The 18059-nt window shown below is 33.5% G+C and overlaps 1 protein-coding gene across 1 annotated transcript in view; it reads right to left on the bottom strand.

Annotated features, from left to right (window-relative positions):
* Positions 1-6275: 6275 nt before the first annotated feature.
* The window catches only part of LOC132703290 (uncharacterized), a 58385-nt gene continuing 46601 nt past the window's right edge, over positions 6276-18059 (bottom strand). The window contains exon 3 of the mRNA XM_060672449.1: positions 6276-6744. Within this exon, the coding sequence (XP_060528432.1) occupies positions 6292-6744 (453 nt within the window). The 3' untranslated portion in view covers positions 6276-6291. The remainder of the gene's footprint in view (positions 6745-18059) is intronic.

Here is an 18059-nt window from a genome sequence, read left to right as displayed (position 1 = left end):
TTAAAAACTTTTTTGTTATTTACTCAAACTTATTTACTTTACCCGTTTCTAAGTTATACCGATTTAAAGTAAACATTTCTTGATTAATAAAAAATGTGATTAACGCTTATTTTTACAAGTATGCCATGAATGTTAGTTACTATATATTACATATATATATATATATATATATATATATATATATATATATATATATATATATATATATATATATATATATATATATATATATATATATATATATATATATATATATATATATATATATATATATATATATATATATGTGAATGAAAAGAAACTTTATTTTTTGGAATTTTGATTGCAAAGCAGGTTTTATTTAATTTCAAATACACATAATCAATTTGATCTCTCCAACACAATCTCCCGTCTAAAAAGTTTACAGTCGCGCACATAAAAGTTCGATTACAGTTTTGAAGTGGCTGCTGGTATTGCGCAGTAAATTCTACTACTGATGTTTTTTCAAGATTGACAATGAGTTGATTTTTTTCACAATAGCTCATAAATGTGCTTCTAATATTTCTTAACTGGAGATTTAAGACTTCTATTGATTTAGCTGATATCGCAGCTAGAACGTCCTCGCTTATAAAATAAAGATGAGGACCAAGAGTTCTTTTTTAGGGAGTAACTAACTCTACATTAAATATATTGGACTGTCCACCTTTATTTTAACCAAGAACCAAATGTTGGCATTATTGGATTACGTTTTTATCCTAAATTTAATGAAGTAACTCATTTAGATACTCCTGTAAGTTTAGAAGTTGAAGTAAAACGACAGTTTTTGAATGATAACATCGATCTACCTTTCTAATTTTGTAGTTATGAGAACAACTCTCAAGTTAAAGGTTATTACTTATCTGAGAGAATAAAAGAAAAGTTACACTAACACCACCCATTTTTCAATGGCAGTTGCAGAGAATACTTACCTTAAGGCCTAGGGGAATTTATTGATTTTAGTGGATTCTGAATTAAAAATTGAAAAAAATATATACCAAACTCAAAAATTAACTTGGACAAACAAAAATACACCAGTTTTTAAATTTAGCGTTTACATAAGATGATATGTTCGTTGCATTCGACTTGACTCGATGACACGTTTTTATCTTTTTGGTTGCTATCACCGACGATTCGCGTTCGACTCGCAGATTCGCGTTGTGCAATTTCGTTCCAACGTAATCTCCTTCACACTCGAGCAAATACACATATTCCGTCACTCGTCGGCATGCATGGATGGCCGAACGTTCCCCTCTTCCTTTTTATCGGACGAAACGTGTCATCTGTCGTCTAAATCAATTCCAGGCGAAACCGCCAAACTATGTCCGCATGTAAGCCGATAATGAAGGTCCCTGACCAAAAATAAATAAATACGACAGAAGTTCGGAGCCAGGGGCGCGCTTATTGTACTGCAGTTCCGCGGGCTTAGGATTTTTTCCATATCACAGCCAAACCAATATTCAGTCCACATTTTTACAATTTTGGGTTTGTTAGTTAGACTTATTGCAAATTTACAGGTCGCTTTGTTAGAAGAATCCGTATAGAGCATTAAGTCCATTACGCAGCTGTAATAACCAAAGGTTAAGTTCTGTGACAATGTTGATAACTTTTGTGCCGGTAAACGTACAAAAAGTAGACACTTTTCTAATTGACTCGCAAAATTTTGTGTTACATAGTATTAAAAACGTCCACTTTACTGCAAATAATGAAAAAATTGTGGTGTTATGTATATTTTTATCAAAAACAATGATTTTGTTTTTCGAGAGAGAAATCGAGAAGAAGTGTACCTACCGGGTCCAGAGCTTACGGAAGTTTCTTTGAAAAAAAAACTTTCCCATCCCTCATGGAAAAAAGAATTGCTCCTTATAAAACTACTAAAGAAATTATAGCTATTCTACGGCACTGTACATTTTCTTCTGCCGAGAGGAAAACAATAAGACAAACATAGAAAAATCCAATATCCTGTGTTTGTCTTGTTTCTGAGGACGACATCCAGTTCGAGTGAAAGAGACTGCGGCAAACTGGAATTTGTGATCGAGTACAGCGGAAAATGTTTGCTCCGTCTCATTTCCAAAATAATGTTATTTGATAAGGAGTTTTCAAGGACTCTCGGAAATGCGCAGATGAAAAAGAAGCTGGTGGGCACTGAAAATGATCAAAGAAGAATTGTGGCCTTTATTTAGTAATCCAAACATGAACTGCTAAAATGCAGTACAGACATTTTCGCATATTAAAACCCATTTTATCCGTTATCTCGGCAGACGTTTTTCCTAATTGTAGAATTTTTGATAGAGAATTCGAGATTTTGCTTGCATAGGTACAATATTAAATTAAGCCAGTCAGTCTGACTGTCACATTACACGTCATTCAGTGAATGTTTTCGTGTTCTTTTGTGAAAATATATCCAAAAATTAATAGTAGTAGAAAAAGTTCTACGCTGCACTCCACTCGGGTCAAGACAAACTTGTGACAGATGTGGCGTTTATAAAACTTGCGTTTAGTAATTTAATAATAATTTAATATTATTCTCTGCAAAAATAAGCTGTTTGTAAAAAATATGTTCCAATTTTAATGGCGTTTGGTGCCTGTGACAAATCAGAACAATTGCGTCTTCAAATTGTTTTTCCGCGACTTCGGAAGACAGTAAGAAATGTAACCCATTTTATTTTTTCTCCATTTTAATTATAGTATTGTTTCTAGTTTTTTTTATTGTTTATTTTGAAAATTAAAACCAGATTTCAAAATGCTTTTCCCAACTGACATCTATTTTTCCCGACAAAAACAGTGAATATTAAAAAAAGTTGAAAAAGCCAAATTAACTTTACAATTGCATAAAATGTCCATTTAAAAAAATTATAATCTTATACACCATCATGTTGTTAAAATGTTAAAAAGTGGCAGGCTTTGTGTTCTCAGTTCAAGTCAATGTGATTAAACGGATTAAATTAGTTTAATTTACAGAAATCTCTGTCCAAATACCTATTTTTAGTTTTTAAGACCTTCTGAATCGAGTGCCTCGCTGTTTATTTCGTTTGATATGTGTGAAATATTGATGGAATTATTTCATCGAGCGCAAAAAAAAATTGGCGAAAATTCTTTCCTTTGCACCGCTTCCAGGTAGAAAAAACCTGGATGACGCACCACAAGAAGAATTCAATCGATATTTTACAACCGAAATTGGCCACCAAGAATGCAAATCGTTTTCTATATTTACCCGATTACGGAATACGATGGGGAAATTACCATAGGAGGATGCGTATTACCGATAAGATTCTGCGTGTATCAATTCTAAATTTAGAAAACTGGATTGCTCGTGGTGGAAGATTGGTTCGTTCGATCGTACATTGAATAGTCGTCACTTTGGCCGTTGTGCGCGATATTTTGTTAATTTGGTTTATATATATAGACACAATATAGATTTTGATCAGAAACTCACCACTCACATACATCAAATATCTACCTTATTCAAATTGAAGTAATTATGTTTTAAGCATTTTTTCTGAGCTCATTGTAGACATCAAAACAGCAAGAACACGGTAACAAGATTATTATAATTATTAGTGTCAGGAAACGTTTCCTCCAATTCTTTCATTTTAATTTCTCCAGTGTCAATGGGAAAATTAAATTTACAGTAGCCCCATGCTATTAGATATAAATATTAAGAACAAATTAACTATACCCATTAGGCCAAAAAACTCTTTAGTTGTTTTGGGGATAGAAGAAAATATCTCAAGACGCTTAAAAATGTCAATTTTTCATAATAATTATTTTAAACTGCTAGATGTTACTATAAGTTATCAGATTTTTTTTGCAAATTTTTTAAGTTTTAATTATTTTTCATTATTACGTTATATTAACAATATGATATGGGCCGTCACCGTTGTCTTATCGAGCATAAGAGGCTAGGAGGATAACGTCCAGCATGTGCATTGCTTGCACAGACGAGTTATAGTGTTTTTTTGAGTCAGTTTAAACTGTTCAAAACAATAGTTGCGAATACAAATCTACTTAAGGGAAAACAAGATATTAATGTTATACTAGTTGTTTCTGTTGTGCTCGGTACTCATATATGTCCAAAATGATGTTCTTAACCAGTTAATTGCAAATAAACACAAAGTTATGTTGTCATAAAATCCTACTTTCCTATCTTACTTGTGTTACTTTAGAAATAACGAAACATTTTGCACGTTGTATAAATTTTAAATTAAAAATTAATTAAATTAATATAAAAGAAGCAAACAATCTAAATGCAAATTAGAAATTTGTTAATACCTTAAGAAACGCACACCGGAATTAATTTTAGTTATTAATTTATAATAATAATAATAATCTATGAGTTTATTGTATAAACAATACAAAGCGATGTTAAGGTGAGGCTGTTCTTGCTTGAGGAGTGCTCTCAGTTGTCAATAAAAAATCTAAACGCCAGTTTGGTACAATATTTACACCAACTGGAGACAACAATGATCATTCTGACTATTAGTATAACAACTGTAAGAGACAAATATAACCAAACTTGGAATATTTCAGCAAAAACAATCCTGTTATTAATAAATAACCACCAAATAGCAAAAAGTGACCTAAAGGTAACCTTATAATGGCGGATTATTTAACATAACATATAAATATAAAACAAAAAACTAAGAGTGATTTAGTTATTTGCAACACATTAAAATTTCCCTTCACTTTCATTCTATGCTATAACCGTAAATATTTCAATTTCAATTTGACCACTTTTTGACCCATGTTGTTGATGATTGTAAACTTAATCACTTATGAATTTTTAGAGGAAGAGTAGCAGAATAGAATACGAAACCATTTTTATCTCGTCGACATTATATAATCAATTATAGCTCCAAAAAAGAGGAGAATGATTGGACGAAGAATTAGTTATATTATTAAATGTGTTAAAATGCTTAACGTCAAAACGTAATAATGTCAGCTACATGGTAATTTGAAAATATCGTAAGAAGTAAATAAGATAAACAACGAAAATTTATTACCATTTAAACAATCAGTTGGCAACTAAATAACAAATTAGTGCTTCATTTTGGTAAAAGTGATATTGTCGCATTTTTTTTGGATTATGTCAGAAAACGTAATCTGGTGGCAAGTAATATTTCTTTATAAAAATTTCATGTTTATTGAAATGCGTTAAGCTTTGAAAGAGCTGTCGAAAATGCTCGAACAACCCCCACACAATTAAAAAAGCGACCCTTTTGAAACAAAAACAGGGAATAAACTTTTTGTCGCAACAAAAAATTATTATTATTTTCTCATTTAGCCGTAAAACATTGTTTATATTTGTATTTGATGATGAATAACGAACGTCGAATCCGTTTTCCAGATATTGCTGTGTCTCGCGCGACGAATAACTTGTTCCCAAGTTATCTGATACACGGCAAAATGCAGGCATCGAACCGTGAACGCATGATTCCATCACATCCGCCCTGGAGAAGGCACTGCCCCGACTTCGCTGGCTTCTGACTTTTTGACGTACCACTTTAATTACTTTTTGAATAAACATGTAAACCGTTATTCGGCTGCTAATGAGAGGTAATGGATGGGAACACCAAATGGGACATCATTGTCGACGAGCTTGAACGCGACTACGAAGCTTAGCGAATTCATGATACGTTATTTTGGTAAATATAGTAGGATGTTTGCGTTTTGCTTTGTATTATTTATTTTTAAGTTTGTATTACCTTAATTGGAGCTTATCGCCGTAAACGGGTAAAAAGAAGATTTCCGTACCTGCAAAGACTCGTTTTAACCATAACAGTTGCGTTTTTGTAAAGGTTTTATGAAATTCTTTAACTTTTGATATACTGATTGATAAACCTCCGCATATAATTAGAAATTTCAATTACCTCAACGAAATTAAAATAAAGGGCAGATAAAGTGCTAAGATATGAATCTGCAGTTAGAATTTTCCCGTATAGCATGTCAGCGACAAACTCTAGACGATCTCATGATTCCGGAACTCTGGGAGTCGCTTTATTTGAAACCAATAAATTTTGGAACACGCTAACGCTTTACTCTAAAAGTAAGATTATGTAATTGATGCACTTTTTAGGTAAACACGCCAAATATAATGTACAAAAATGAGAGAAGCTCTTTTTTTTTATAGAAATCTCGGATCATATCGAATTCAATCGTTATAGACAATCAACTTGCTTACTAAAGGATAATTCAATAAGAGTTTGCACATTAAAATAATAAAAAGAACTCGGACGAATATAAAAGTATACAAACATTTTTATTTGCCATTTTAGATTAGTGTATTACAATTAGGTATGAAAGATGATTCAAATGACCCCCGCGACTCATGTGGCATAATGTAATTCGATTATTGAAATTTCCTATCACTTTTTGATACAATTGAGGTTCTATGCCGGCTATTTCGCGTCTAATCTCCCGTTTCAGCTCTGGAATAGTGTTTGGTTTATTTCTATACACTCTGCTTCTTAGATACCCCAAAAAAAAATCTATTGGCGTAAGATCACATGATCGCGGCGGCCAATTGATATCGCCGTTACGTGAGATAATCCGACCAGGAAACTTGCCCCGCAGCAATTGCATTGTTTCTCTGGATGTGTGACAAGTAGCTCCATCCTGTTGGAACCACAAATCTTCAATGTCTATACCTTCAAACTGCTCCCAGAAAAAATCAGATGTCATGTTTCGATAGCGAACACCATTAACCGTAACAGCGTTCTCCGCATTATCCTAGAAAAAAAAGGGCCAATTATTCCTGCGCACCAAACAGTCACTTTTTGAGGATGCATTGCTTTTTGAACAATCTCTCTTGGATTTTCTAATCCCCAAATATGAGCATTGTGTTTGTTTACAAAGCCACCAACGTCAAAATGTGCCTCATCGCTAAAGATGATTTTCGTTGAAAAATGAACTCCTTGTTCTCTCAAACATGATTTCGAGGTTTCAACTCCTGAGTTATTTGGACTTTATATGGGTGTAGATGCAAGTCTTTTGTTAAAATTCGCTATGTGGTTGAATACGTAAGGCCCACTTGCTGCGATCGATGACGAATCCATGTGTTTGGATCTTCGGCTACACTTTCGCGATCAATGGCAATATTTTGCTCTGACCGACCTGCACGAGCACGTTGAGGGACTTTGAGGTTAGTAACAGATCCAGTTTGCTCAAATTTTTGAACCACATTCCCGATTGTCCTCTCAGAAGGTCGATTTTGAGCGCCGAAAAATTCACATAGAGCTCGAAATGCATTTCTTCTTGATCGACAATTCTCATAATAATCTTGCACAATTTTTACACGTTGTTCGGTAGTATATTGCTCCATGACTAATTTTGTTTATGTTTTGAAGTTAGAAATCTCATATGATAATAAACAAATACAGCGGCGTTTCAAAAATATTTCAGATTGTAGTGTGGAAACTCTTATTGAATCACCCTTTAAAATTGCAAATGATTTGTTTTTCATTTCATAAACCCCTTTTTGGTGGCGGCTTGTGTTACTTGTTATTGTTTGGTCCTAATTTTAAAATAAAAACCAAATTTTACAATTAGGAATGTATTTAAAAAAATGACAAAAAGTCCGCGTCAATAGATGCAACTACGTATGTAAAAAATATATCCACATGGATATGTATTAAAATTTCATTTTCCAGTGACTTTCTTTCTGCAAAAGTTAGGTTTGTCAAAAAGCTAAACGAAATTTTCAATATTTTAATCTTTTTGGTACTATGGTACTATTAATCAATTAAAATCGCAAAAAAAATCTATAAAGTAAAATCGATCATCATTTAGAAAGAGAGTCGGGCAGTTATCAAGCGAGAAAAAAAGTATCGAAAGATTAGGCAAAAAGCCAGATATAATTCCGCTGGTAATTAAATACAGTCAGAAAAAAAGAGACTTTTGACTTGCATGTTGGCAGCAAAATAGAACCGAAGCTTTAATATATTAAAAGTGTAGTTGGTTCAAACTGTATTTAGTATATTACTTTGCGTAAAAGGTGTTTCCAGAAATATACAAATACATTGTGTGCAGCCCATATAGCTATTAGAGATATAATGGCCCAGCCAACACTGATATTACAGGAACTTATAAAGCCACTATGAAAAAAAAAGTGAGATCCATTCAGCATGCGCGAGATCTAAAATTTCATTTTTAATCAATGACCTGAGGGCATTTAACAACAAACATGGCCGTTGAGAGATCGTGGATGCGCAAAGTGGGTGAAAATATCAATGCCACCTGCGGCGCATCAGTTTTTACCGTAGTAGGTCGACTGTATTATCTAATAACTATATAGTGGAGTCACTTTGACCCTCTCCATATGGTGCCACACATTCTACTTCTCAAAGTTAAGTCTAAGCTGATGTTAAATCTTTATTCATGTTTTTTGGTAATTTTTAGGCGTTTTATCGGGTTTTGTGGTTTCCTAATATTGCCTTATATATCTTTTCGATTTCAATCGAATTTAAATCTATCTTTATCAGGCTATTCTATCACGTAGATTCCTTTCTAGCGACAAAAGAATTACGCGATCTACACCCATAGACGTATTTCTCCGTAAAACATTTAAATATTTTTTTGGAAACTGTTATTGTCTAGACGGAATTCCTAAATTTAAACGTACGCTCGGCATACCGTTAGAATAATGGGCGACATGACTATTTTTACATAAAATTATATTCTTTCTTTCAGACGTTCGCTGTCAACGTTTGACACACTGACCCCTCCCGCCTATACGTAATGATTTCCCTGTCTACACTGGAGATGTTGTAGAAGTCCGTAAAAATCTGTATAAAACTACGATAAAAAGATATCAGTTAACAACGAGAGGACAGGTTGTGGCGAATGTACATTAAAAGTAGAAGTCGATATGGGAATCGGGCCATAAAAAAATCTAGATTTCTAGATTTCTAGATTTTTACGTACTTTTAAGTTTCGCCGGGGCAGTAAAATTATGTAAAACTTGTGTATGGTTCTTTTTATAATGCGATAAACGCCAGTGTAAACTAGTTCGCTGAAATTTGCGATACTGAATAGGCGATCTTTGTCACGTAGCGCTTTGTGAATTATTATGCCATCCGAGACTACTTTTAGCAGGTGCGCTTTCCTATAACCTGTCGGGAAATCCTCTACGGTTTGTTTCCTTGGAGTGTAGAGGAATAAAACTTGATTTACTCAGGCATGCGAAGACTACAGGGTGACCCAACTGTAATTTATATATTTTGCATAGTTTGCCAAAACTGTGTTTCATTTTATCATTTACCTAGATGTCAAGCAAAATGAGTGCAGGGCAGTGCAACGAGGTATATCTGAATTTAAAAAAAAGTGATACAAAACACCAAAAAAATATAACCAGCAGTTAGTAGAATAAGGAGGCGTCCTCGAAAGAGTGAGACAATTTAAACCATACATTTGACGATGTCATTGTCTTAAAATCTGTGCAATAGCAAGTTTTCGGTTCTGGACCGTGGGGCTGTCAGATAATATTAGCAAGAAATAGCAAGTAAATATAAAAATTTAAATTGAGATACTATATGGGCCACAACATACTATAGGAATTCTTATATTAAAAAATATACACCTACAAAATTCAAAAAGTTTGGCAGCCAATTTTATGGTTACAAATTTTTAATAAAATCGATATTAATACAATAATTTATGCATATAAGTGTATAATTTGTTTTATTTGTATGTCAATAGATGACATGAAAATATTTATTTACGTAAATCGCCGCTCGGAAAATAAACCTGATTTAAACTCCTCATTGAACTACAATTAATTGCCATTAAGAAGTGTTTTACAGCTCCGATAATATATTTAGAAATTTAAACATGAAGGTGATCTAGCAACGATGTTAGCCTGACGATTCGACAGTTTGGTAACAATGTCGTCTATATCAATGACAATTTACTTCTCGAAAAAACGATTATATTATCCATATTTTCCTTAGTTCCTTTTCCTTTCTTAGCTTAGTCCTTAAAATTTACTGAGGAAGGAAACTTTAATTAGACGTCAATTTTGTTTTATGGTTTTGTTTACTGTTCGGACAATTAGCTTAATTTGATGGAAACATCAATTAATCAAATCAATCAATCAAAAATTATTTTATCTAAACCAATGAAAAAAAAGTTGTATATCTAATTACTTTAACAAAAATAAAACAATTTACCACAGCTTAGATAGGGTGATCAACTCTCCTATCAAATACCCCACAGTTAGGAAACAATGTTTGAAAACGTTTTAATGGTCAACGTTTTAATTGTTAAATATTGCTTTTTTCCGCCAACAAATGGCACAACTCAAAATCACAATTTCAAAACGTAACTTTGCAATTACATTTTCAAATGTCTTTTTCTCGGAAATGGTGCATTCTAGCGCGGTTCGAGTATCTTATTTTGTAGAAAATGGCAGATTTTGAAATTTTTTAGTCAAAATAACTAAAAACCAACCACTACAAAATTGATACTTCTCATGCTAATATTCAGTTCATTTAATTGGACTTAAAAAGTATAGAAAACTTACCAAATTTTTACCACTTTTGAGACCTTGTATCCTAAAAACGAAGATGTTGTGGATCCTACTTTATCAGAATTGTTATTTCCATTTCAAGGCGAAGAACAAGTGTTTAAAATATTGAGGTCTAATTTCGAGACAACTTGTGTGTAAAAATAAAGGAATTCAAACATTTTACTTTTTTTTTAATTGTTATTTAAACTTCATCTAAAAATCTTGTTCGCCGACATTTTCAGGAAACTGTCGCCAATTACGCGCTTATGTTTAGATGTGTGCAGATATTAGTCAATTAAAGTAACGGAAGCTTTTGTTTCCATCCAAACATGCCCATCCACATGTAGTAGATAATTACCGAGCAGACGAGATTCGATTTTTTTCGATTACATTCTCATATTTATGCTTCCTTATTGTATTGCGAATTTACATATAGATATGTTCATTTACATATTATTACAAGTACTTTCTATCCAAACTGGCCATTTTACTATTTACTAGCAGTAAACATAAAAGGTGCTTTGCTACGAAATTCCCACATGGCTTTAATTTATCGCGCCATTATGTACGTAAAGACGTGAACTGTCAATGCCGAGAAAAGTTTAGTATTGACCGTTATTGCCAATGTTACGGGCAACGTTATTATCGGGCCAATAACGGAACGTTTTGTTAATGCGCCGGAATCGCATTTTTGAGAAGATCCGCCCCATTAAACTTTACTATCAGTTAACGTGAAAAATTTGATAAATACGTTGAAACTTGCTTTTGTTGCCTACGCTTACGTATGGCGTATCAGTATGGCGTATGGCTATCAGGATTGGAGGACGTAAAAATTACAGCATCCACACAGAAAAAATACCTGACTTGATATTAATGGCTAGCAACTGATTACAGAGTCACTTTGTATTACCGCAATATCTGAGAATGATCTGGGTAATATTCCGCAGTCCATAGCTGATAAATATTTTATTTAATACCATAAATTTACATCAACCATATAGCAAATACTACAAAAAAGTAACTGATAACAAATTTCAAAAAACATTATGGTCATACCGTCAGCCTTAATAATAAACACAGAACCATCCAACAAAATATAACGTCAATGTGCGAAGGGATAATAAGCGATATTCAACTTTTAAGCCGCCTCCCTCCTTAGTGTCAGTTTATTGATAGCTAAATGTAGAAATCACGACAAAAAACTAAATATAATTTGGATCTATTAACTTTTACGGTGCACCACAGCTCTAATAACTCTATTTGCTGATCTAGTGTTCAAAGAAGTTTCATCATTGGGATCAAGATTCGTTTTGCAAAAATTACTTTGTTACTGTCAAGTCACATGGTTTAAATTAATAAGAACTATTATGCGCAAGCGCTATCTACTATACCTTTGTAATATGTTGCAGACTGAAATATTTGTGTGGAAGGATTCTTCTGTGTTCGATATCAAAGCCAGTTGAAGACCGTTTTGCTATTGGAATCAGTCAAAGTTCAAGATGAAGGTAGAGATTAATTGTTTGTTAAATCAAGTTATAGTATTTATACCAGCCGGACTGAAGTCGGCAATGGGCGAATGTCCCTAGGAGACGTGCTAAACGTTATGTAAATTGTAAAGAAGAAGGATTCCATGGGCGAAACGCGTGAATTCATTCCAACGATCACCACTTAACCGAACATATATTATTCAATGTTTTCTTTTGCCTAACGCGTTCAAATTTTAATAAAAGTTTATGTACATTACCTTAACGCTTGCAGTGATGACATTCAGTCATTAATAATATCATCTCAGTTGGAAAAATAGGTCAGTGATACGTTACTGACTTGTTGATTATTGGAAATAGAGTCCGTTATTATTATTTTCTGTTTTTTAAACAAACGCACAATATTAAATGTTAGTTAAATGTGACGGAAGAAAATGAATGACCAAAACCGGTGGGATATTTTTTTATTATACATATATATGTTTGTTGTACAAATATTTTGTAGTAAATATGCTAAACAAGAATTGAGAGAACGTAGCTGGCCGATTAGTATAGCAGATGGTAGACAAATACACTTTTTTAATGCATTTTCTCTAACATATATTTGCATTAGGTTAGGATATTCGATAACCATAAGTAAGTGGTTGCAATTGCAAAATAAACAAATCTACTGTTTGTACAGTTCTGCAAAATAGGAAGGTCGAAACTGTTTGTTTACCTTGTCGATGTTTATTTTAACGCGGCTTGTCCCGCGGGGTAAGCAGTCCTAGTAACTTCTTTTCTCTGATAGAGGAATTTGGAATCACAATAGTATATTATGCAAGTGCGGTAAACAGCATTTGACTCACGATTTGACACAAGCGGGGCGCAGCGGAGCGAGTGTTTAATAAGCGAGTGATTTAAAAAGTTTCCATGCGGTAAAAACCCGGAAATGTCCGAAGTGGCTCGGATCCGTAGGAAACGAAACTGACGTGGTGAATTGACGCTCCCCGCACGCTAGACTAGTGTGTAATTAGGCATTTTACAAACGGGAGTAGAAAAACGACATTTGTCTCATGAATTGATTTGGCACGAGCGGAGCGTAGAGGAGCGAGTGCTTAATAAACGAGTCAGATAAAGAGTTTACAGAGTTAACAGATTGTCGGATTACTAAATTTCGTACCATTCAAACAAAATATTTACAAGTTGCCATTAAACCTATTCGTTTATCGTTTCGATCGGTTGTGGTATTGTTGTTTCTTTTTAACTGTGTACGTTAGACAGACAGCGAGAGAGAGAAAGAGAGAGAGAAAGAGAGAGAGAGAGAGAGAGAGAGATATGTATTACTGGATGTCATATAAACAACGGTATAAACACAATTTTAAAACGTTATGTTGTTTATTTAACTTCTACAATTGATCATTACGTAGTTTATTTAAAGCAATAGATTGTAATTGGAAGAAAAATCATCCAAGGATAGAGCTTTTAAGAGGATTAATTTTTTAAGATCGTATAGTCCAGAAAAAGCAGGTCCTAACCTTCAATTTTGTTTTGTTTGTACTGATGAGACATGTATATTTGAAAATCGTACAATTCTTCTTGGCGAGATATTAATATAAAAACTGTAAAAACCGCCAAAGTTCATGCGAACGGTATGCACAATTTTCACAATACAGAATTGACAAACGTCAAAATTCAAACCGTGCGGTAAAATCTTCAAAAACATCCGATTGCTCACAAACCCGGAAAATCCCGGAAATGTCCGAAGCGACTCGGATCCGTGGGTAACGAAACTGACGTGGTAAAGTGACGCTTTCCGCACGCTAGATCGGCGTGTAACTAGCCATTTTACAGACGGCAGTAGATAAAATAATATGTATTATAATTCCATATTTCAGTATATAACATGTACTTCATGCTTTTATTTCATGTATTTTACGAACTAGGCAACTTGTAATAGTACATTATTCAACATCATTTGAGTGAGGAGTTTTCATTTGTCAGACCTGACAAACGTCACAATTGAAGCCGTGCGTTAAAATCTCCGAAAACATCCGAGTGCGAGTAGAAAAAAATTATATCTACGCTGCTTGTATGTTTATATACGTTTAGAGTAGAGCAAATATAAAATAATTAAAGCTCATATTTAATGGACGTAATTCGCTTGAGTACTTAAATCAATCAAGATTGCAGGATCTTTTTCGGTAAAAGAGAAGGCTGGTACGTCTGGCTGAGACACCATTAAAGACGACCGAGAAAAACGTTTGCAGGTACACAACAAAAAACAATGATCGACCTTCGAAGGATACCTACGATGACTCAATGTCTAATTTTAACTATTATGGAGTCGAATTCTAATAGCTGGAAGGAACAATGATGAGGAAGAGTAAAGAAATAAAATCGTCGACGATGATAAAGCAGACGTACGAGGGCGGTTCGAAGTTTATCGATGAAAGAAAAAGGGAAAAGACAACGCGATACATTAGTTGAGTCAGTCTGTAAGTTTTCCTTTATAAAATTTATTTATTTATTTTATATATATATAAAATTCTGGCACCTAGGATTTCAAGAGAATTTAATATAATAGATTGTAATGGGCCGTTATTGTATGCCTCAGGAGCCACGTTTATATTTGAGCAATTCGTATTATTAGACTTACATTTTCTAAATACTAATTGTATTTACTTCGTTACTGTTCATAATAATAATATTATACCTCGAAGATGACTGATATCAAACCGAATATTAAACAAAAATATTAAAAAAAAATAGCAGCTAAAACTAACCGTATTAGAATTTGGCTCTGTGATAAAGTTGACGTATTAAAAGTCGTCGATTAGTAATATAATTAAATACATTCTCATAATGACAAATAAATAAAGGTAGTACCTATCGACGTTTCCCGGTACAGTCCCACTTACTTAATAACCGCAAAATTATCGTAAAATTTAAAATGTTTTTCGTAATTGTTATTAATTATTCCGACGGAGCCGTCGTGGTGTAATTTTCGAAGTATTCGCAAATAAAAGAATAAAAATCTGCTTCGAAATATTATTCGCTTGAGGTCGTCTGATATCCGGCGCTCCGGCCATAGACGTAACATGGGCATGTTCTCAGGGGTACGCGAGGCTCTACGGTTCTACGGTTTGAAATGTCATCCATATTAAAAATAAACTGAAAGATAAGTGATCGGATATAAATTAAGTCTGTAGTGCATAAGTAGATTTTAAAGGTGTATGACTCTAATAAGGACCACTGGTTTAGTTCAAAATTTCTGCATTATCTGCTAAACTGAAAATTTTTCAAAAAGGCAGACTAATGAAATGTCTACGCATACTTTACAAAGTTTTGCAGAAGGCGGAGTAAATTTTTATTAATTATCTTTTTTCAAATTTAACCTTCACATTAATTTATGCTTTGAAAACGATGACAAATTTGTCATCGGACAAGCTTATTTCTAACATTTTAAAATTTCTTATTTAGAAATGAAAAAAATACTTCCAACATTTTAATTGCTATTTAAATTGGGTATGATAAAACGACTAATAAAATAATGTTTTACTTACTCACTGTTCTAAAATTATGCTATATAAATATTAATAATATTACTTCATAATATGTAAAAAACATATATACTTAACGTAATACCTGGAATTCACAAATCACACACTACTACTAAATCTTGCTACCAAAATAGGGATAAAGCTTGTGTTAAAAAGATATTGGCAGTAAAAACGAGATGACAAGATCAGTGTTATTATATACAAAGGAGAATCGACAAGTAACTGCAGCCAAAATAATCTAACAATTATTATTTTCCAACTGGGGATGATAAAATAACTGCAGCCAATCAACTTACTGAAATCGTAACAGTTTGAGCCCACAAAAAATTCCAAAATCAAAAAATTAACTAATGTGAGCTTAATTTTTCAAACAGCTCCACAGGCTACCGTACAAATCTTCTAGATTTTTCTTCCAGTTTCAGCTAAGCTCTGAAACCGTTTCAGTTGAGCTCTGAAGAAACCTATAGGATGGTTGGCGAAACGTCAGCAAATTCGATTTATTAACAACACAAATAAATGTAAAACGTAATATTCGTAAAGTAAGGAAAGAAGTAAAGAAGCAAGAAGTCATGTCTTACTTTATATTAATACTTGAGTTAAATAATTAAATAACTTTAAATAAATATTTAAAATTTGGCATATACGTGTGCAGTAGGGGCTTGTCGGGTCTCGTTGGAGAATAATGTTATTGATCAAGACAAAGTGAAATGTCGCGACGGACGCCTATGGTCGACGATCTTTGAAGAAACTTTAATGCGCTTAATTTTTCACTGTAATTAACTTCCTTCTTTTATTATTTATAGTAAGTTCCGTATGAGTCATTTTATTTGTTGTACCGAATGGACCATCACTCACATTTATGGACGTTTTCTTTCGCTTCATGACAGTTTATCAATGGAATACTTCGTCAGACGTTAACCAAAACGCGTATAGGTTTCGTTTATGTGCGTATTTGCGTTGTTCACGACTAGATCAAACTTATACTCGCGCAAGAATAAAACGCTCGTAGCGTTTACCAGTTCGTGAGAAATTTGAATTTTTAGCATAGTTCAAGCATAACAGCAGATTTGAAACCGGCGACTTAAATCCGTGTCGAATTTGGTGCCACATTGGCGGAACGCCAAAAAAAACCTTAATTACGGTTTATCGATATCGTTGGACCATCTATCAAGATTATACAATTTTCGGTGTGCGAAAGAACTCGAGCAACTGTTTCTCGAATTATGAAAATTAAAATTTTTAACAGCCAAGGCACCGTTAAATTTGATAATAATTCTTTTTTATACGTTCGGGTTCGTATTTTTAACAGTTATGATTAATGGATGACGTCGGACAATACGATCCATTCAAGAAATATTAAGAAATCCACATTTGCGAGTTAAACGATGGCACAATAACATTAGCTTTGTTAAATTGTCGGAAACCAAACGGATTACCGTTAATTGTCGGAATCATCAAGCATGAGATTTACGCACTGTGTAAGACTCGCTAACACAAAACTTACTGATAACATTTATATTACTGTGTGACATATTCCTGGTTAATGTAAATACATATATTATTAATATTTTGAGAAGTAGCTAGTAGTGAACAAAGTTTTCAGTTTCCATCACTAGTCTTGGCATACTGAAAATCAGCTGATTTTCATCTGCCTGTGGTAGGTTCTCTCATTATAATGGAACCTAATATCGTAGAATTTGCACATCTAGGATATGTTCTGGTAAACGACTCGACTTTCTACCTTTCATATCCATTACATGTTCACTACGGGATAAGTCTGGTGACTTACATTAGCTCGTCGGAAGGCGTTTGTAGAAAATGCAGCATTATGTGGGATTACTGCTGCTAGAAATTTAGATCTTGCGAGGGTTCAATGACTGTCGCCTAAATAACCATTAAAATAGGCTGAATTATCAGCATAGGCCCTGGAGGAACTTATAAAGCAAATCTTCAGGCAAGTGGTTGAAATATAGAGTCATTCGTGGAAGATTGTTCTCATCGCTTTGAATACATAGCCACCTGAACTACATCAATTTTTAATATAGTAGGGTCACTATATATCTATATATCACTAAATATCTGTCAGCTCGTATCTTAAAGCACCGGTGCCTCTACGGCGTGTATGTCGACGATGTAGGGATCTTCATCATCATCAAACCTTTTTGTTTTAACCATATAGCTACTAGAGATATCGAGGCCTTTCTCGATGCTGAAAATGCAGGAAATTATGAAGCAAATACGCAAAAAAATGTTTGGATGTTTCAATGCGGCATTTTTACTACACTATTTCGTTAAAATATGTCCATCTTCAGAAAAAATGGAGTTAGTTTTGGTTAGTTAGAAAATGGCCCAAAGTTCAGGTTAGATACGAAAATAGGACAAACACAACAAATAGGCAAAAACGTTTTACATAAACGTTGTATTGTTTTTCTCTGTTATCTTCTGAACTTACCAATAACAACAAATGAGCGCCGCAAATGTAAACAAAATCAACTTCACCTTTTTTAAATGTAA

The sequence above is a fragment of the Cylas formicarius genome, unplaced genomic scaffold, assembly GCF_029955315.1.
Source record: "Cylas formicarius isolate icCylForm1 unplaced genomic scaffold, icCylForm1.1 PGA_scaffold_6__28_contigs__length_40554024, whole genome shotgun sequence".
NCBI lineage: Eukaryota > Metazoa > Arthropoda > Insecta > Coleoptera > Brentidae > Cylas > Cylas formicarius.
Note: the sequence above shows the minus strand (reverse complement) of the source record. Positions and strands in the feature narration are given on the sequence as shown.